We start from the raw sequence: 20,542 nt of genomic DNA, 5'->3' as shown, positions 1-20,542 counted from the left end.
GTGGGGGGTCTGCTTCTCCCTCTCCCTCTGCTCCTCCCCCCCCACCCACCCCCCGCGCTTGTGCTCTCTCTCTCCTCTCTAATAAATAAAATCTTTAAAAAAAAAAAAAAAGGCCAAAAAACTGTAATGCCTTCCTTTTCGTAAAAGGCACTATTTCACATAAGGATTTTAAATATCTAAAAGTCATCTTTTCTCTTTGGAAGCTCTCTCCAGTGCCAGTTTTCCTGGTCACCCACCATAAGGGTCGGGAGGCTCGGATCCGAGACTCAGTTCCATACCTTGGATATGCTGCTTCAGCTCTCTGGGATGGCCTATGTTCCCTCAGTTTTAGTTTTTGTTTTTCTTAAATTTGTGATGAAACAAAAACAGTCTGTAGGATAACCTTCTACCTTTGAAACATTATGACCGATTCTCATACAAGGTGATCTGAACTCAGGTCATTTTCAGCCCCTCATTTTCAAGTATCGGCAACACTAGCAGGCATACGCTGCAGAAGCTTGCCATCCCATCCTCCCCAATACTTACCGAAACTTCTAATGAACACTTCTGCCATAATTTCAACACAGTAAAATTAAAATTTAAAACCGTACACAAATCCCTAAGGGTATTACCGTTTAAAAAGTCCAAGTGCAAGGGCGCCTGGGTGGCTCAGCTGGTTAAGCGTCTGCCTTCGGCTCAGGTCATGATCCTGGAGTCCCGGGATCGAATCCCGCATCGGGCTCCCTGCTCGGCGGGGAGCCTGCTTCTCCCTCTGACCCTCCCCCCTCTCATGCTCTCTCTATCTCATTCTCTCTCTCAAATAAATAAATAAAATCGTGGGAAAAAAAAAGCCCAAGTGCTAGCAGCGAAGGACATTTACGTTCTGTACTCACCGGAACAGCCGCCATGAGTGTAGGCTTCAGTACAGTGCAGTCTCCTTTGCTTCCTTTTTTAATTTTGCTGGACTACAGCAAAGACAAAGTAAACAGGATCAGGAAAACCAACCTTCACAAAAAATGCTGTAATTCGAATATCAAGGATGACAGTGACAGAAATTTACACATGGAATTTGATCTTCTACTGCTCTGGGAGTTATCGGTTAGAACCATCAAAACCTACAAAAGTCTAAAGTGTAAATGTTTTAGTGCTTTAGTCCATAGATTATTTCTTCAAGCACATTTCAGCCTTCTTTAGAGGAGAAATGCTGATTCAGAATGAAGGAGAACGGGATATTTTGGTAAATGGAGCATTCCTATTTATGACATATCGACCACAGCACAAAACATCCATTAGGGAAAAAAAGGGAAAAACAGAAGCCCGCAACTAAGGTAGATGGAGCGCTAAAACAAAGTTGAAGATACTTTTAACTTTCTTTGATGAGCCAAATGGTAAAGCCACCTCTCAAAGTCACTGCTGTCAATTAACATCATACAAAAATATTCATTTGATAACATTTTCGTTGACAAGATACTGAAGACACTACCACTATGTGGGGATATGCACATACATATGTCAATGTGTACGTACTACTTTCTTTCGTTTTCTTTTCTTTTACTTCTCACACACATAAATAACTGTTTGGGATTTCAAATGTCAAATCAGCACGCAGAAACAATGATAAAGGAGCCCACTGAAAAAGGGAAATGAAAATAAGAATCTGCTGGGGCGCCTGAGTGGCTCTGTTGGTTAAGCGTCCGACTCCTGATTTCAGCTCAGGTCATGGTCTTAGGGTTGTGAGATAGAGCCCCACGTCAGGCTCACGTGCTGGGTGTGGAGCCTGCTTAAGATTCTCTCTCTTCTTCCCCCTCTGTTCCCCCCTCTCTAAAAAAATAAACAAAATTTAAAAATAAAAAGTGAAAATAAGAACCTGCTACAATGCAGTTCATTAGTCTGTAAGTTTAGATGTAGGCTGTGTTAGTTGTGCCGACACAGGTGGGAAGAAAACCAGCTCTTAAGAAACAGTGTGATCTGCCAGGTAGCACAGCCTCGTCATACAGAAGGTTCTGCTGGTAGAACTCAATTGCTTTTATCCTCCTTTTCTTTAAGATGGATAAAGAAAATAAAATAACTACTTGTTTTATGTATGTGCAAGTGCGTGTACATTTGCAAGTGGAAACCTACCCCCGCACATGCGCACCACACACGGGAGGGCTGCTCTGTAGAGAGAAAGATGGGCTCTTACGTCCTTCGAGAAAGAGCTGCCCTCCATGTGGTGCTGACCACTTGTTCTGGAGAGCTGTTCCAGGGTAGCAGTAGCCACAAGGAGCCCTTCCTCACTTTTATTACTCTCAGTAATGGTATCATTTCTCTTGTCTTATTACAATTACAAGAACCCTTGTTAGGACATCACAATTCTCTGCTGGCTTCACGTGCGGTGCCTCTAATCTTCCCCCTTTCTCGGATCTCCAATGTGAGGGAGATTCCTGGGTTTTAGATCCCTGGTAAGATTTAGGCTCTTCCTTGTAAAGTTCATTAAAAAGGTAGGTGAGGCATTCACTCCATCTGCCCCCTTCCCTACACAGAGGTGACTGTTTTCAGAAAGGCAGTGAAAACAAGGGTTGCTAGTCCTTGACTTCTGAACTTCTCGGGGTGGGGGTGGGGGTGGGAATTACACTCAAAGCCTATTGAAATGTTTTTCACATTTTGAAAACATTTCTAAACATAAGAAAAACCCACTACAGTGCACTGAAATGTAATCATCACAGATTTTTCTTTTTTTCTTTTTTTTACCATTACAAAGTTTTCTAAAAATTTTGTTTTACGATCCAAGCCCCAGGCTTATTCACAGGTCTGTTTTAACTTGACTAGATCAAGTCTCATTTATCAGTAGGGTATTGGATGTGTAATCTCAAATGGGCTTTAAGTACATGAGTTAGCTCTAACCATTGTTGGCCTTCCTACAGCAGGGAGAAGGGAGAACCTGGACTCAGGGCACAAAGCTGAGGCCTGCCTTTGGATAGGCAATAGAACTTGCCACGATGATGGAAATGTTTGGTACCTGTGCTGTCCAACAGGGTAGCCACCAGTGACATGCAGCTACTGAGACCTTGAAATGTGGCTACAGCAACTGAGAAATGAAATTTTTCTCATCTAATTTTAATTATCTCTACTTCAGTATGTGGCTAGGGACTACTGCAGTCGACAGCACAGTGCTAGAGAAAACTCAGCGTAAAACTGGGCTCCAATCCTACCACCACATCTCCTCCCCAAAACCTACCACTGTGATGGATAATGCGTCCAAAAGGCTCAGAGCCTTTATATTCTCTGTCCTAGCTATATCCAGAATCAAAATCGAATAAAGACAAGATGCACTGTTAGTTTCAAAATTGTTTAAAAAGATGTAGATGAAGCAATGCTAAAAAATCCACAAGATTCTTTTCCACAACTACGTATTTGCTCATGGAAACTCTTTTTGAAGTCAAGGAGAAAGCTTTCACAGAATTAAAATATCTCAAGTTTCAGCAAAATGTTTTCAGCCAAACAATGCAACTTAATATGATCACGCCAATATAGTGAAAAACTTGTCACCTGGTCAGAGAGTGTCAGTGGAGAAGAATATCCAATCCTACAGCCATAGGTAAAGCAAGAGATCTCTGCTGTCAATTCTAGTACATGAGCCAAAGGCAAGTAGCCAATGTATGTGTCCTTTGGTCTAAAACAAAATGAGAGAAACATTTTAGCCATTCTTAAAAAGGTGCGGTAATTAGGAACATCAATAGCCTTGTCATTTTAATATAGATTGAGTTTACAGAAGGCCAAACATGGGATCTGATTTCTAAGGAGAAAGTGGAATAACTCTCTCTTACCCCAGTCCAGGAATTCTCTCACACTGGCCTGTCATTCCGGCTATCAAATTGCTATGGTGCATCATCACTCCCTTAGGTCGGCCAGTAGAACCACTGGTATACATGACAATAGCCATGTCCGAAGGGGTCGGTCTATTTGGAGGGATGCTCACTAAATGAAAGAAAAAAGCACGGCATTTTCTTCAGTTTAAAAGTAAAATTGCTACACAAAGATGAAGATTTTTAGATTTTTTTTTAAAAGATTTTATTTATTTGACAGAGAGAGAGAGACAGTGAGAGAGGGAACACAAGCAGGGGGAGTGGAAGAGGGAGAAGCAGGCTTCCCGCTGAGCAGGGAGCCCGATGCGGGGCTCGAACCCAGGACCCCGGGATCATGACCTGAGCCGAAGGCAGACGCTTAATGACTGAGCCACCCAGGCGCCCCAAGATTTTTAGATTTTTGCATAGTGATAAACTACGTAAAACAAATACTCTTTACTGATAATCAACACAAAAACGGCGATCAAATTCTGGTTACCTGTAGTGAGAATTTCAAACTCGATTTGGCCCATTTTCTGGATGCTCACCCTAATCCCTGTCTACACCTGCCTTTCCAGTGTTGCGGAAAGCTATCCAGGACTGTGGAGAATTGAAAGGACAGAGTATTGTATGCAAACTCCTCAGGCTTCAGTCTTCTCATCTTTTTAAAATGAGATGGTTGGACCTGACTGTGGTTCTTAACAGCTGGTGGGCATGAGAATCACCTGTGAAACTTATTAAACAAAATACCATCTCTATCTCTGGTCCCTAGCTCGGAACATTCTGTGTCTGGGATGGAGCAAAGGCTCCACAGGTGACATTCATACACACCCCTGATTGGAAACCACTGGACTTGATCTTTTTCTTAACTTTTTATAAAAATAATTTTATTTTACCATAACTGAACCATGGAAACTGAATTAGATAACCATTATACATTTAACAGGCTATTTTAAGATTAGATTCCAAGCAGCAAGTAAAATCCAAAGAACACCACCAAAATTACCCTTTCCACTGTTTTTATCATTGCTTCTTGCGATCTGTACAGGAAATCATTTTTTTTCAAAGTACTGAATGTGCAGTTAGATAAAAATAATGGCGTAAGAGGTCCCTTCTCTCTGACTCACTTGCTCACTTACTCCTGTAGTCAGAACACTTGTCATGTGTCTGGCTTCGGGACCCTTTTGGGTCTTCCAGATTTAGTGCTTATTGCCCTATCTGGATTGGATCATACTTTGATTCTGTGGAATCAAAATTAGACAGGAATTTCCAGATACTGAGAGAGACCATGTGGAGGGGTTTATAAGCTCTCCATTCCCTATCAAAGGTATTATCTAGATAGTATCTAAACTTCACTTCTTCTAGCCCTCTGTCTGAAGGGGGGGCTGTTTAATCATCTTAAGGGTCCTGAGCTCCAGAGCTATCTTTGCTTACTGAATGACTGGGAGCAGAAAATAGAGAGGTCTTCCTGACAGATTAGATGCAGCCATCTTGAGCAGGGGTCAGCAGACTCTTTTTGCAAAGGACCAGACAGTAAATATTTTAGGCTTTGAGGGCCATACAGTCTCTGCCAAAACTACTCAGCCATAGACGTTTGTTAAACAATTGTGATGGTGTTCCAGTCCAACTGTATTTACAGAAACAGACAGCAGGCTATAATTTACCAACCTCTGCGCTACAGTCGTGCTTTTCAAACTATGTGTGGTGAGGACATTTTCTCCCCACCTAATAATTTATGGATGGACACTTGTGGAAAATACAATAAAAATGCATTCATGGAAAAATGAAATAAAAAGACATAACACACGAGCTTAAAAAGTTTAGGTTAAATAGACAACACATTACATTTCAATAAATATAATTAGAACAGTGGCACTCGAACTCATGACCCTGAGATCAAGAGTCACATGCTCTTCCAACTGAGCCAGCCAGGCACCCCAACAGTAGCTATCTTTAAGGAGCATTAGCATGACCCAATTTAAGTATAACTTTATCTTTGGTTATTTCAGCGGTAAATCACACTGCTTAAATTTTTTATTTTAACTGGTATGTTACAGGTTATAGGAAGCAAATTAGAAAAACTGTAAATATTGTTACTTGGAAAGTATCTTCTAGCCTACCAGTAAAGAGAATTGTTATTAACAACATTACTTTTTTGTCACTCCACAATACTAACAAACAGTTGAGTGAAATCAAAACTCCCCATTTATTAAGTGCCTAGATGCACACTCTAAGCAAACACTATATATATCAATATTTTAAAACTTTAATGTGACATAAATTTGTTTTTCTGTTAATTTATCTACTCTGGACTAACAAGTGTTACATAGAAGAGATAATGTTTATCTAAACCGTTCCTATGGTTTTTTTTTTAAATAAAAAATAAAAAAATAAAGTAAAATAGCTTTACCAAGGTATAATTGATATACAAAGAACTGCACATATTTAATATATACAATTTGGTGATTTGAACATATGCATACACCTGTGATACCACTGCCACGATCAGGATAACAGACCTCGCTCCATCATCTCCCTCAGTTTCCTTGGGTTCCGTTGCTGTTGTTGACCTGATCTGTCAGTGACTTCTTCCACTCTACAATTCTAACATGCTAATTTTAAACAGCATACTGAGGCTTCTATTTTCAAGGTGGGGTACTGTGGTGACCTAGTAACCTCCTTTCCATTCCAGAATACACAGATATATTACCAGAATTAAATAAATGTTTCATAAGATGGGTGGATTTTTTAAAAATCAGTTTATATTCTTTATGGTACTACAATGGTACCACTACGATGGGGAGACTGTAGTGGAGGTACTATAATGGTGATGTAATGATTATACATGTGTCCAAACCCACAGAATGTACAACCCCAAGAGTCAACCCTAATGTAAACTATGGGCTTTGGATGATAATGAGATGTCAGAGTAGATCCATCAACTGAAACAAATGTACCACTCTGGTGGGGGATGTTGGTAAATGGAGGAGCCTATGCATTGTAGAGGCAGGGAGTGTATGGGAAACCTCTGTACCTTCCCCCCAATTTTGCTAGGAACCTAAAAGTGCTCTACAAAATAAACTTTATTTTTTAAAAATCAGTTTACAAAAATGAATTGTATTTTTACAGACCAGTTAAAATTAAAAATTTAAGCAGTGTGATTTACCACTGAAATAACCAAAGATAAAGTTATACTTAAATTGCGTCATGCTAATGCTCCTTAAAGATAGCTACTGTCGGGGCGCCTGGCTGGCTCAGTTGGAAGAGCATGTGACTCCTGATCTCAGGGTCATGAGTTCAAGCCCCATGCTGGGTGCAGAAGTGACTTAAATAAATACAACTTAAACAAAGATATCTACTGCCAGTTTATAGAATGAAGCAAATAAGAACTGCATCCTTTCTCTGATGATTAATGGAAGCAGCCAGCAGTAGATATGTTAAGCTCTTCTCAGTCCAAGGACAAAATGGGACGCTTCACTTGTTATCATAACTATCAACTAAGGTAAAGTATCATCAAAAAATACATGTGTCTCACTACTGTAGAGATAAATGGAACTAGGCGGGCTATGTGGTCTATCCGGTTCTTGCTTACACAAAATTATGAGGACTAATACCCCCATAGTTTCATACCAAAATCCTTTGGCGAATCAACAGAATTGGCAACAGATCACTACTGATAAGGACCTCCCAGGTGACCTCAATCTTGCAGTGTCTGTCTGGTGTTGAGAGACAATTCTCCATGGGTCTCTTGAGTTTCTTTCTGCACAATCTTGTGAACAGAGGCAGTGACCGGGTTCTAAACAACCTTGGAAGGTGGAGATAGCATCTACCTCCAGAGCAAAAGAGTAAATGTGCTTCCTGTCCAGTACAATAGAAATAATCTCTCTCTCTCTCTCTCCAGGGCAAAGGGCAGTCATACTACCCTCCCTACGAGCTTTGGGCTCCCTCATCTCACGGCCGCTCTCATGTAACATGACTCGCTGCGGGTACAGGTATCATCCCAACCCTCTTCCCACTGCCCTGTGGAAACCGGAGCGCGGGGAAGCAACACAGATGCTGACTGCCTGGCTACTGCTTTCGCCATGAATAAAAAAACTGTCCTTCACCTCTGACCCAGGAGTCTCAGGCCTCCAAGAAGCTGTGGCTGGCTCACTTGTTTGCTTCCAAGTGGCATGAAAGCTCAGACTCTGTGCCGTTCTCCACACTGGGTAAAGCACTGTACAGTCAATCTTGCTCAGTGCAAATGTGTTCAGTCCCTAATGGGCAAACACTCAGAAGCTGAACAGGGGTTCAAGCAACGTTTTCTCCTACCAAAGTGAACCCTTTCCTCATCTAGTAGACTATCGTGATCTTCACCTTAGACGGGAAGAAAGAAATCATTGAAATGGAGTCTTTAATTTCCTCAACCCTCTGTCCTGATGGCCAACTGACATTTTGCCACAAGGCGCATCTACTGGTTTCAAATGAAATACCAAAAACCACCTCAGTGGTAGAATAAATCGGAGCATGAGCTTGGCCAACAGCGTTCTGCATCCTCTGAGACATCATTAAAATCCTCTGAGACAGCATTAAGCATTAAAAAAAAAAAAAAAAAAAAAAGGTTACTGAATGGAAGGCCTGAGATCTTCTCTTTACCTGGGGTCCAGGTAGGAAAGTTACAACAGGTTACTTGAAAAAAGTTCAGACTACCATAAGCCTGAACCATTGAATACATTAACTATTTAGTAAATTTTAAAACAGTGGTTACCTTTGAGGAGAAAAGGAGAGAAAAATCAATCATATATGGTCTTGATAGTTTAAACATTAAAAATTTTTTTTACATCAAAGAATTTTACGGTTTTCATTTGCATTACTTCTTTTCCTAACCTACTGAAATAAACCTTAAATAGATGAATAAATTTTGTTTCCACTGCTTTACTTACTGTTTTCTGGCTTGGATCCCAATTCTTCTACTGATTGCATGCTGTGAATCTCAAATCCTTCGGGGTATTCTGCTTTATTGATAGTCTTATTGTCCACATAAATGATATGTTTAACACAACTGATATCTGACAATGCAGTCTGTTGAGCAGAAAAAAGATCCAGCTATTACATGTGGGCCTGTAATGAACTCTATCATTGGACATTCTCTTGTCAGAGAACACTACCATGAATTCAAAGAAAAATTCTGATTTACCTTAAGTTTACTTTCCAGAAGTTCAACACTAGTAATCAGGTAGGTAGCCTCAGATTCATTTAACCCATGAACTACAGCTTCTTTGCCAAGCGTGGCATATAAAGTCACAACTACATAATAAAAAATAAACACATATGTTAAATGATAAACATTTATGAGATATATTAAGTTAGCCTTTTGTGACGGGTACACTCATGGATGCAAAGCATTTTATAATGTCGTTTGATTTCAAAATCTCTGCTATTACCTTTAAATGTTGCCTGAAACTTCCCGGTAGCCCCAAATGTTCCTTACAAATTCTCAGGATTCTAACATCCTAAACCTGAGGAAACCCAGGAATACTGGAAGTGCATAATTGTTCAAAAATTAGTCAATCGAGATTCTCAAGGCCAATAAGCTTCTGGCTGAACTCTTAATTTAAGTCAGAGCTAGCCCACCTAGAACTACCCTGTGATACGCTCTTTCATTGGTCATAGCACCAAGAATGAATAAGTCCTTGAGAATCTTCAGATTGAGGATCTCAAGATAGAATCATGTCCTCACTCCTTCTAGGGAGTTTTTTTAGTGGGTCCAATGTCCAAGCTGATTGGTGACCTCCAAGCCTTAAATGGGTGGGCCAAGGAGATCTACTCTTGAGGAGCTGCCAGACAAAGGAAACATAAGCTGAAACCAAGATCAGTTAGAATCAAGGGGCATTTGCTGAACTTTAATCAGATTGGAAATTCAGCTCTAGGTTGGTAACCCAAACAGCAACATAGTTAAGAACAGAGACTTTTCACAAGCTGTTGATTGTTGAAGCTGGGTGATGGGTACATAGGGGATCATTTCATATTCATTTTGTTTGTTTGAGATACAAATTCTTGATTACTATACTACACTTGTAGTGTTCTTAATTCAGTAAATAAGTGAGTGCCCAGTATGTGGTAGGCATTGTTCTGGACTTTAAATTTTTAAAAACAATTTCATGCACAACGGCAAAAACAAATGCTTATGAATCAGAAATATACCCTATACTTTACTTTCTGGCCAACATATCTAATGTCAGTTCAAGTTGTTATGTGCTCATTCCACATGTAAAATGGAAGAGGTCAAAGAAAAGGCCTCGAAGTGAAGCAATAAACTAGAATGATCCTAAGCAATGATCGTTTTTTTTTTGGTTTGTTTGTTTTAATCATTACTTTGTATGTCATGCCCTAAAAAACACCCCCAAGCCCCAAACCTTTCACGTATAATTCACTTCCAACTGAAACGTAAAACTCTAAATTCTATCCATTAAGCTGCCAATTCCCATACTGGTGCTTAGAAATTACTTTCTTTAACAGGAATGATCAGAGATCTTTTAACTACAGTACGTACTGTTGTACGGATAGAACTCATGCAGAAAAATGGCTAAGGGACACCTACCATGAAAACAACAGCATCACAGAACAATTTCACATGTTACTAAAACCCCTTCTCTCCCCCTCCAAAAACACAAGGCACTTACGAGGGAAATTGTACTTAAAGCAGGTCTGGGCCGCAATCATCCATTCGGCCCTGGTCTCGCAGAAAATGGCAACAGTGTTCTTTGGTTTCAGTCCCAGTGCGGTGAGTCCACTACCAAAATTATTCACTCTGTGGTTCACTTCGAGATAGCTCATCCATTTATAATTCCCAAGAATTAACTGTTAAAGGGAGACATTCTCTAATATTAGTATATTTATTCAAATAAGCAGTTAAAATACTATTCCAAGTATAGAACTCTAAAACTGCCTTTAAGTGAATATACAGAAGCTGTGAGCACCTTCTGAGAATTGGTTACACAGAACATTTAAGTGGAATGGCAGCATATTTAAAACGCATTTGATCTATGATCAAGGGATGCGTACCTTCCCCTTAAAAGAAAAATTAAAAGGCGCGAGAATGCTGTACCTTCTTAAAAACCTTTCCATTTGGCTGCATTTCGTTTTCTTCACTTAGGATTTCTCTGGTCCCAAGGCTGTCTTTCTTCCCAAACTTGGACACGGCATGATCAAATAACTTATCCAGAGTGTTGGCTCCGGGGATGTCTATGACAGCTAGCGAGTCGAAGTGCGTGACAGAGCGATATGGACTTCCGGGTTTGTCTGAAGTGGGCTTAGCTTTTATTCTCTTTGCCATAGCGTTTTTCTTCTTGGCGTTGGTAAGAAAATACCATGGAATAAATATAAGGGCACTGTATACTGTTATTAACAAGTGGACAGGCAGCAAAATAATGGTGAGCACGTTTAGCCTAAGTTTCATAGTGGCAAGGCTCCTACAGTGGTGTGTATTTCTTGTTATTCTTTGGCTGCAGAAAGCCTTGTTTTGCTGAAGAAGGCAATAATGGAAGCAGCAATTAAGAGTAGCAGTATAGCCAAGGCAGTTCAAGTTTAATGGTACAGATAGAAGTTAGTAATCTTTGGAAGCCGACAATAAAGGACACCTGTAGGTGAAGACAATGAGCCAGCAGAGAGCAGGGAAAAAAAAAACAAAAACAAAAAAAACAAGAGTATTAACAAGTTGATAGCAACACTGATTTAAATACTCAGGTCTTCAGTAGTTTATATAATTGATCTGATACAGAAAGCTGAAATAACTGGTCTGAAAGACTGGCATTTTCCATTTTTAAGCATTGCCATAAACTTCTGAATTTAATTATGTCTAGGTGTTTAGGTATACTCTCCTCTGAACATCACTCTGCAAGTCAGTTGAGTGACACTACTTTAATGCTTACACGAATGTACGGATGTGATATTGAAGATCAGTTGAACTTTGGGAATGCCAATAGTGAGGTTTCTCCTAAATACGTAAATGTAAAACAGGTAGTTTTAAATAGGATTAGGTTTTATATCCAAAATGGGAGAAATCCACAAATGTAGGTTTATTTCTCAACGATCAACCCAGAAATACTATTTCTGAGGTAACACTGTTCATGATCTCCTATCCCAAAAACTGTTGAGCAATACAATTGTAAAGTCATTTCCTGTGTTCATTTTGTGCTCAAAATCGCACCCGGTGCCCGGGAATAGTAGTAGCAGGTCTCAACTAGTGTCAGTCCAGTCCTGGCCCTTGCCCATTACCACTTAACACTCATGAGGCAGTCAGCACATGAGTCAGATCCACTGTCTTTCAAACTTTTTTTGGGGGGGGGGGGTAGAGGGGCAGCTAAACCGCTTCTTCAAATAAAAACTCATGCAGACTTCCTACATATGCAACTGAGGTGGAACTGCTCTGGCTGAATTAGGGAGACGGGGGGTATCCAGAGCACACCTCCCGGACTTCCCGGAACCCCACTCCCAAAGTGCCCGCCACCGAAGCTTTTCCAGTGAAAAGCCTCGTGGGAAGAGCCAAGAGCTGTGGCGTGCGGTACAAAAAATAAATGCAACAGGCGTCCAGAGGGAATGTGAAATGGCCACCAGTAGGTAAGGGAGGCTCTGTGGACATGAGACTTAAACTGGACCCGGCAAAGGAGGAAAAGAATGGAGAGCATTCCGGGCAGAGAAGCCACATGGAGAGACACAGAGATAGGGGTGAAAGGGCTTTGGGGGAGTAGGGAGTGCCCATAATAAGGACACTAGCCTGACTGGGGCACAGAGTGATTGCATGCTGGCTAGAGAGGCGAGGGGAGTACAGGGTCTGACAGAACAAAGTGATTTTGAATTGATTAGGCCCAAAACTGAGAGCCGTGGCAGGTCAGGAAAACAGTGCCAACTGGAGAGGAACTGGAGCTACAGCCTCAGGGATAACACTCAGAGAGCTGGCCTTCCTTCAGCTAAGAAAGCTATTTTGGAGAGTGGCAGCGTATTTCAATTATAAAAATTAAAATAATAGTGCACTTGGAGGAGACAGATTGAACCCCGTCCTTCTGCAACTCTTGTAGAAATAGACTATCGAACAGAGGACCATTGTCTGTTTTTACACCAATTACCATAAAGTGGTAGCTTAATCCAGCCTCGGTTTTTGTTTATGTCCTTCAACTGAGTGGGGTAAAGTGAGCAAGAAACTATAAGTGGAAAGACCTGGGTCTCGGTCCCCATCTCGGTCACTAACTGGCTGGGTAAGGTTGAGCCAGACAACCGATCTGAGCTTAAGATCAGACTAGATCAGTAGCCCTTAACTTCTTAGAGGTGGTGAACCCCATTTAGAGGTTCCAAGGAGAACTATAAATCCAAGCTACACAAAATGGTATCTACAATTTTAGGGGGTTCGTGGGTTCCTGGAAATCCATCCACAAACCTCTAAGGGTGACACCAACCCCGAAGTAAGAACTGCTGGCCTAGATGATTTCCTGACGTCCTTCCAACTTTAAATTGTGTGATTTACCCTACCTAGAAATTGCTTCCTCGGTCTCTCTGACAAGTCTGGTCATTCATTTCTTCGAGATAAGGTACGTCAAGTGTCTATCATGGTGTCTGGTCTTCAGTATGTAAGAACCCCTCTAACAATCCTCTCTTCCATCATCCATTTCATGACAACCCAAATCCACAATAATCCTTCCTTTTTCTAACCTCCTACATCACTTGAAATGTCTCCCACTGATTTTGATTGATTAAATTACCAATATTACCAAACATCTAAGCACCTAAGTATATAGCAGAGACCAGTAGTTCTCAACCCTATCAAACCCAACACCTCTTTCTTAGAACAAATATCCTGTAATATTCTGTTATCAATCTCAAAGGGTAGTCACAGATGATAACCTACTTATGTGTATAATTTAAAAAAATAATAATTCCCTACTGGTAATAGAAAGGAATACCAAAAGGAAATTAACTCAAGACAAAATTATATTTATTTCAATATATAAATTCTCAGAGACAATACCAGAAGGTCAAAAAAAAAAAAAAAGTCTTGGCTTCAATTGAGAAATTGTCAGACTTGGGGCTGAAGATATATAAAGAAGACAGCTTTGGAAGGGTTTATAATCTAACTGGATTAACTGTACTATACATTTTTAGTCATTCATGTTATATACACTTAATCTTTTACACATATTTGCCTTAAGCCTTGGAGGTAGGGAAATGTCTTCTACTTAATCCTCATAATACAGACACACACACACACACACACAGTAGGCAAGCCTAGAAGAACATTCAGGTGAGGAGAGATCAGAGACATCATTTACTCCAGGCATTTTGAAATTCTTTCTGGCGGTGGTGAGGGGGGCATGGGTCATCCATTTGAATAAAATATTACGTGAACATGGAAAACACAAATATATTTAGAGATAAAAGCCAAAAGCAGAGCTGCTTTGGTGGGAGAGGCTTGACAGCCCCTGACCAGACTTCTTGGAACCCCCAGTTCAGCTGAATGTTTGATCCACTGATGTTGGCGAATGAGTAGCCAAGTGCACCTTGTAACCGACACCCATCCCCAAGTCCGGTGCTCTTTCAAGCCCACTGGCCAGCTTCTGCCCAGGTTTGCCTGTCATCTTAAAATCTTTCCTTGCCAAAGGTGCCACTCACACCTATTGATAAATTTATTTCAAAAAAAGATGAGGACACCCACCACGTGTAAGTTTTGAGCACTTGATACAAAGAGGAGTCAAGCATGCCCTCAGTCTTTTAAATGCATGTACATATGTGTTCATATGTAAGGTAGAGGGCAGGGAGATCAGTTCACAAATATGTAGAATAGATCCCATAAGAGGGGTGCCTGCCTGGCTCAGTGACTGGAAGAACATGTGACTCTTGGTCTCGGGGTCCTGAGTTCGAGCCCCATGTTGGGTGTAGAGATTACTAAAAAAAAATATATCCCATAAGAACAAAATGCTAAACATATTCAAAGGAGGGGGGAATTTGCATCCAGTTTGGGGGGAAAAAAAGAGATGGAGGAAGGAGGACATAGAACCATCCAGAAAGGTTTCACAAAAAACACAGCAGTTGAGGTAGGCATGAAGGATGGTATGTTTTCAGAAGACAAACCAACTGGAAAATGAGGACAGTGCTAGCAGAGAGAACAAATGGATGAGCGAATGGATGGAGGCAAAACAGGGCAGGATGGATGTGAGAAACAGCAAGTAGTGTAGCAGATGCTTTAATGTTTTCCGTGTGAAGTGTTGCTCCACTTTTGGGATCTAAGTCAATGGGAAAATTCCATTTTTTTCAGAGCCAACTTTCCGAGCATGCAGCTCTACTCTGAGACACATGTGTACGATGATTAAGCAACTCAAGATTGAGTTGCTTAACACACTTGCCTATTGTGTTAAGGGGGAAATGAACTGTTCTCTACGGAAGAGAAAGTCTGATTTCCTGGGTGGTAAATGGGTTAAACTACGGTAGGAGATCCGGGTCTAACCTCACATGTGCTGTTAAGCAGGACCCTGACCAAGTCCAGTGACCTCCCACTTAAGAGCTCTGGGTCAGTGGCATCGTGTACAGAACAGGAATGCTGCTTGCATTATCTACTTCATGGCACTGTTGGCAGAACCCTTCCCCACAGCCAGCTTGTAATCCACGGACAATAATCATCAGTCCCTGGAATAAACTGTCTCGCCCCGTTTCACTTTGTTGTACTTATTCGGCGAAACGACAACCTGGTTAAATCCAATTCTCCACTGAAGTGTGCACCTGTACCCACGCAGCTGAATTTGGCTGGAGAAAAGCTGGACTGTGCCGAACCCCTCGCCCCATGCCCAGGCCGGCTCCCTCCAGCAGGCCCTCAATGCTGTGCAGAAACCACACTGCGCCGGACCGCTCCGCTCACTGGCTTGCCCTCCTGGGTTTCCTGCCTGCTCCTCGCTCTCCAGGCCAGCCCACCGACGCCTGCCCCTCCTCCGTCCTCATTCTCGGCTGTTGGGCTGGCTTACCATTCCGCTGAGACAACTGCAACAGTCTGGAGAGAACTTGCGCACACTCCCACCACTGCACCTACCCGCCTTCGTGCGTCTGCGGCCACATGCTCTTTTCTCTCCCGTGACTCTGCCCGTGGACCAGTGCCGCGCAGCCAGGGCTGAGTCCGGCACCAGGGCTCCAAGGCCCTGTCTCCGCCTGGGCCCGGTGTCTCCCTGGCGGGGCCGCTCTACTGACTCTTCCCTCTCACGCCCCATTAACATGCCCTGCTCCACCGAATCGTGCCCATTAGCATCATAACAGGCTAGTCTTTCTCTCACCTTAAAAACCTTTGCCTCTTGAATGTTCTCTGGCCACAGCCCCATTTCTTGGCATGGGACTTGAGAGGACTTGAGAGACGCCTATGCACTTCCTCTCCCACTTCTCTCCCCCTATTTTCCTCTTGAACCTACTACTCAGGCTTTTACCCCCTACCACTTGACAAATTGCTCTGGTGGAGGGCCCCAACGACCTCCATGTCTTCACATCCCCAGGTCAGTTAAGGCTCCCTCATCCCTTGACTCATCAGCAGCCTTTGACCTGGGTGACCCCTCTGTTCCTGACTGAAACTTCTTCACTTGGCTTCCAGGAGAGGGCACTTCTTCCGGTTTTCTTCGGACTTCCCTAGCTGTTCCTTCTCAGTCTTCTTTGATACTTCTTTATCCCCCTGACGTCTAACTGCGACAGTCCTCAGTCACCGAACCTCCTTTGGGCTTTCTCTACACTCACTCCCATGGTGACCTCATTTAGTCCCACAGCTTTAGATGGCATATATACGCTGATTACTCTCCCCGCCCGGCCTGGAGGTCTTCCTTAAACACCGGATTTGTAGACCCAACTTTTTCCTCAACAGGTCCATTTCGGTCAAGTACCTCAGACTTAATATGGTCAAAGCTGAGCCACTGATCATCCTCCCACAGACCTATCCCACCCAGTCTTGCCCGGCTCAGTAATTCCAGCTGCTCTGACCAAAAACCTTAGAGATTCCCTCTCTCTCTCTCTCTCTCTCTCATACACACACACACACACACACACACACACACACACACACACACTCCACAGCCAACTCAGCAGCAGTAAATCCTACCAGCTCTACTTACAAAACACATACCAAATTCAACTACTGCCTACCACCTCCACCACTACCATCCTGGTTTCAGCCACTATCATCTCTCACTAAAATAAATGCAATTGCTGGGCGCCTGGGTGGCTCAGTTGGTTAAGCGACTGCCTTCGGCTAAGGTCATGATCCTGGAGTCCCGGGATCGAGTCCCGCACTGGGCTCCCTGCTCAGCAGGGAGTCTGCTTCTTCCTCTGACCCTCCCCTCTCTCATGTGCTCTCTCTCTCACTCTCTCTCTCAAATAAATAAATAAAATCTTTAAAGAGAAAAAAAGAAATGCAATTGCCAGTCTGATCTCCTTGCTCCCACTTTTATAACAGAGTCTAAACTCGGCAGCCAGAGTGCTCCAGCTAAAATGTAAGGTAGATTAGGTCAGTCGTCTGCCCAAAACCGTTTGAAGAATCCCCATACAGCCCACTCAGAAGTTAGCTCTCACTCTGCCGTATGAGACTACGAGGATCTCTCCCCTCCCTCTTGCATTGCTGACTTCATCTCCCATGCTTTCCTCTGGCTCATTCTGCTTTACTTCAACCTGTCCCTTGTGGTCTCTGGAACACACCAGGCATGATCCTACTTCAGGCCCTTTGAACATGTTTTCCTCTCTGCCTGGAATGTTCTTCTAAGACCCCTGGAGAGCTTATTCTCCCAGATCCTTTTTGTCTTTACTCAAGTATCACTTTCTCCAGCCATCCTAAGAAGGTCCCCCCATACCACCAGTCCCTTTTCTCGCTCTGTTTTTCTCCTTAGCACCTATCACCCATACGACACATGCTTTCCTTTTCATATTTGTTATTGATGTCCTCATCAGAACATAAGCTCCATGAGGCAGTTTACAGTCTGCTGCTGAACACTCAGTGACAACAGTCCCTCTGTGCATTAGCAGTGCCATAAATCTGGTGACTGAAATAAGAACGATGTGGCATTGCTCTGGAACAATAAAGTAAAAATGTATGCCAAGTACAACAGCCTGAAAGCTACCAACCTTAGTCATCTTAAAAAAAAAAAAATCACTCATCCGTGTTGACATTCTAGGACAGGGTATCCTCTTAGAATCCCTACAATAAATTTGAACCTCTTTTTAGCTGCTTAATAGAAAATATGAAACTGGAAAAACAGCCTGTTGCACAGAAGTAAAAGACTGCTCTTGTAAAAGCATGAAGGCTACACAGTTGGGACTATGTGCTTTTTCACCCATGCCTCTCACAAAGGTATGCTGTCGTCCGTGTATGAGGAGTGATACCTGCCGCCCTACCCATTAGGAGGACATGAACTTGAAGCTGTGCTTCCTTGAAATCAAGAAATTCATTTGTATGGCCTCCAGGAAAGAGCAGGCCATCACCTTCGGTCATGAAACAGTTCACTGTTCCTGTGGATGGTTACTGTTTCATATAGAGATCAGATGAATAACCACTCATTGAGCATTGACTCTGGGCTAGGCACTGTGCTCAGTCCTCTAGATATATTATCTCATTGAATCCTTCAGGAAACCCCTTTGATGTGGTACCCTCATTTTACTGATGATAGAACCAGTCTGTGAGAGATCATTTGCCCAAGGTGACACAGCGAAGTAGGGATTTTGATCCAGGTCTAATAGATTTCAAATAGATTATAGTAGATTTAAATAGATTTTAAAGCTATGCTTTCAGCTCTATTGTCTGTGATCCTGGTCATACTGGTATAATCTAAGTAGGTGACAGTGATAAACTTTGTGTATGTAGAAATCCTGGCAGCAATTTTGAGCACTGATCCATCCTACATCCTGAGACATTTTTATAGGTGGAAAAATGCCCTTTAGGTACCGAGTGAGTCCTAGAAGTCTTAGGGGAAAATGAGATAAAATTTTACTTTTTGTCTTGAGGTCAAGTTTAATTTTAAGTATTTCATTCCAGTTACTTCAAACGTTCTGAGATAGTTAGCTTAAACACAAAAAAGCATTAGTGATACATTTAAGCTCTAGTACACAAAGTAAACAAACACTACATATTGATTAAAGTCTGAATTTAAAAGAAATCATCTCCCCCAGAAGCACATGACACCACATCAATTTAAGAATGAAAAAGAAAAACTAATAAACTGAACTCCATTAATACGGAGACTTTTTTTTTCCCAAAAGTTTGAGAAAACAGACTATACCAAGCAAGGATCCATGCATTTGCCAAGTTGAAACACACAATAAGGACAGATTAATGTCATCTGTCCTTCACAAACAACCTTATGAAAATATAAAAGGCATCAATTTGAAAATCAATGATTAACTATGTAAGTGCTACTTTAAGAAATTGCATCTTCAAGTCACACAGCATTAAAAGGGGTAATTTAAATACCAAATAAAGAGACAATTTGCCTTCTGTATCCACTCAACATTAAATCAGAAAACAATTTTAAAAGTTCCAAGCAGGGCCCTGTGTGGCTCACTCGGTTGAATGGCTGCCTTCCACTCAGGTCATGATCTCAGGGTCCTGGGTTCCAGCCCAGTGTGGAGCTCTCTGCTCAGCAGGGAGTCTGCTTCTCCCTCTCACTCTCTGTGCTCTCTGTCTCTCTCAAATAAATAAATACAATCTTTAAAAAATAATAAAATAAAAATAAATAAAATAAATAAAAGTTCCAAGAGATTAAACAGATAACGTATCTGCGGCACTTTAAAAGATCATATCTCTACATAAATATTGCATCAAGACTTTTATAAAGGGGTGGAGTGCTTTTTTAAAAAATATCTTTTCTCTCACACACTATTAAAAAGTTCCAAATGATTTTAAAATACAGAGGAGAAAGCTCAAATATGATGTTCAAAGAATGGCTGCATTTGGTTAATGAAATCAAACTTCACAGGAGCTATATATTACAATATAATAAATTTCACATTTTAATATGAAAACTTTAAAAATGTTACTATTTTAAGAATATAAAAGGCATTAAGGTTAGCTAGTAGGATCTTTTGCTGTTAGTTTGCAAGACTGAATAACTATGTGAAATATATATTCATCTGCCCTTTGTCTCATCAGATTCAAATTGATAGACCAACCTAATCAATATGGTAGAGTCTGTACAATCAAACTTTAGACCCGATACACAGTAATTATAATACATTCATTTGAAAACTGAAAAAGCAAAACAAAAACAAAAACCTAGGGCGAACATATAACACACTGTACCTGTGCCTAGCTAGCTACTTTGACGACAAACCTCTCACCACTACGACAGATCTTTGGGTGCGTCTCTAACAAGATTAACCGAGCCCATCTACTTCATCACCTGGAAAGTTATTAACCCCTGAGGTCGCCATCCTGCCAGTCTCTTCCCAGCTTTTCCCAGCAAAGAAAACACCTCAGCTGCCATGTTGAAGATGCTCTTTCACACTGTAGCAAAAGTCCCCTCCCATAATGTTTTAAGAACATCCCCAGCATGCATCAGATTATGTTTTTTCTAGGTCATACGTTCTTATAATTGGGATCCTATCTATGTGTTGAAATGAAGAGATCTAGGAGCCAATGTTGCTGCCTACACACTTCACATACACTGTGTATAATTATGCACCTATTCCTCATTTTAAGTGATCACAACATGCTTCATTTTTAAATATGAAGCTTTCAAAAGTCAGGAGCTGGCTGTATA

General features: G+C 41.6%; 1 protein-coding gene and 1 non-coding gene across 4 annotated transcripts in view; one reads left to right on the top strand and one right to left on the bottom strand.

Moving 5' to 3' along the window:
• The window catches only part of ACSL4 (acyl-CoA synthetase long chain family member 4), an 81,513-nt gene that overhangs the window by 26,669 nt on the left and 34,302 nt on the right, over positions 1–20,542 (bottom strand). Inside the window, exons 3-9 of one of the 3 annotated variants that reach the window (XM_025853734.2) lie at positions 10,891–11,422; positions 10,466–10,643; positions 8,980–9,089; positions 8,726–8,864; positions 3,786–3,936; positions 3,508–3,631; positions 873–944 (exon numbers count right to left, since the gene is read on the bottom strand). In XM_025853734.2, the coding sequence (XP_025709519.1) occupies positions 873–944; positions 3,508–3,631; positions 3,786–3,936; positions 8,726–8,864; positions 8,980–9,089; positions 10,466–10,643; positions 10,891–11,241 (1,125 nt within the window). In that variant the 5' untranslated portion in view covers positions 11,242–11,422. The remainder of the gene's footprint in view (positions 1–872; positions 945–3,507; positions 3,632–3,785; positions 3,937–8,725; positions 8,865–8,979; positions 9,090–10,465; positions 10,644–10,890; positions 11,423–20,542) is intronic. The other 2 variants (XM_025853736.2, XM_025853737.2) reach the window with 2 other exon arrangements.
• Positions 7,047–7,119, top strand: TRNAR-CCU (transfer RNA arginine (anticodon CCU)). The gene has a single exon. It is a non-coding gene; the product is annotated as a tRNA-Arg (tRNA).

This window comes from Callorhinus ursinus, unplaced genomic scaffold (assembly GCF_003265705.2).
Source record: "Callorhinus ursinus isolate GAN/ISIS: 27379988/994484 unplaced genomic scaffold, GSC_fseal_2.0 scaffold65, whole genome shotgun sequence".
In the NCBI taxonomy this organism is placed as follows: Eukaryota; Metazoa; Chordata; class Mammalia; order Carnivora; family Otariidae; genus Callorhinus; species Callorhinus ursinus.
The sequence above is the reverse complement of the archived record's forward strand: the minus strand, read 5'-3'. Positions and strand labels throughout refer to the sequence as shown.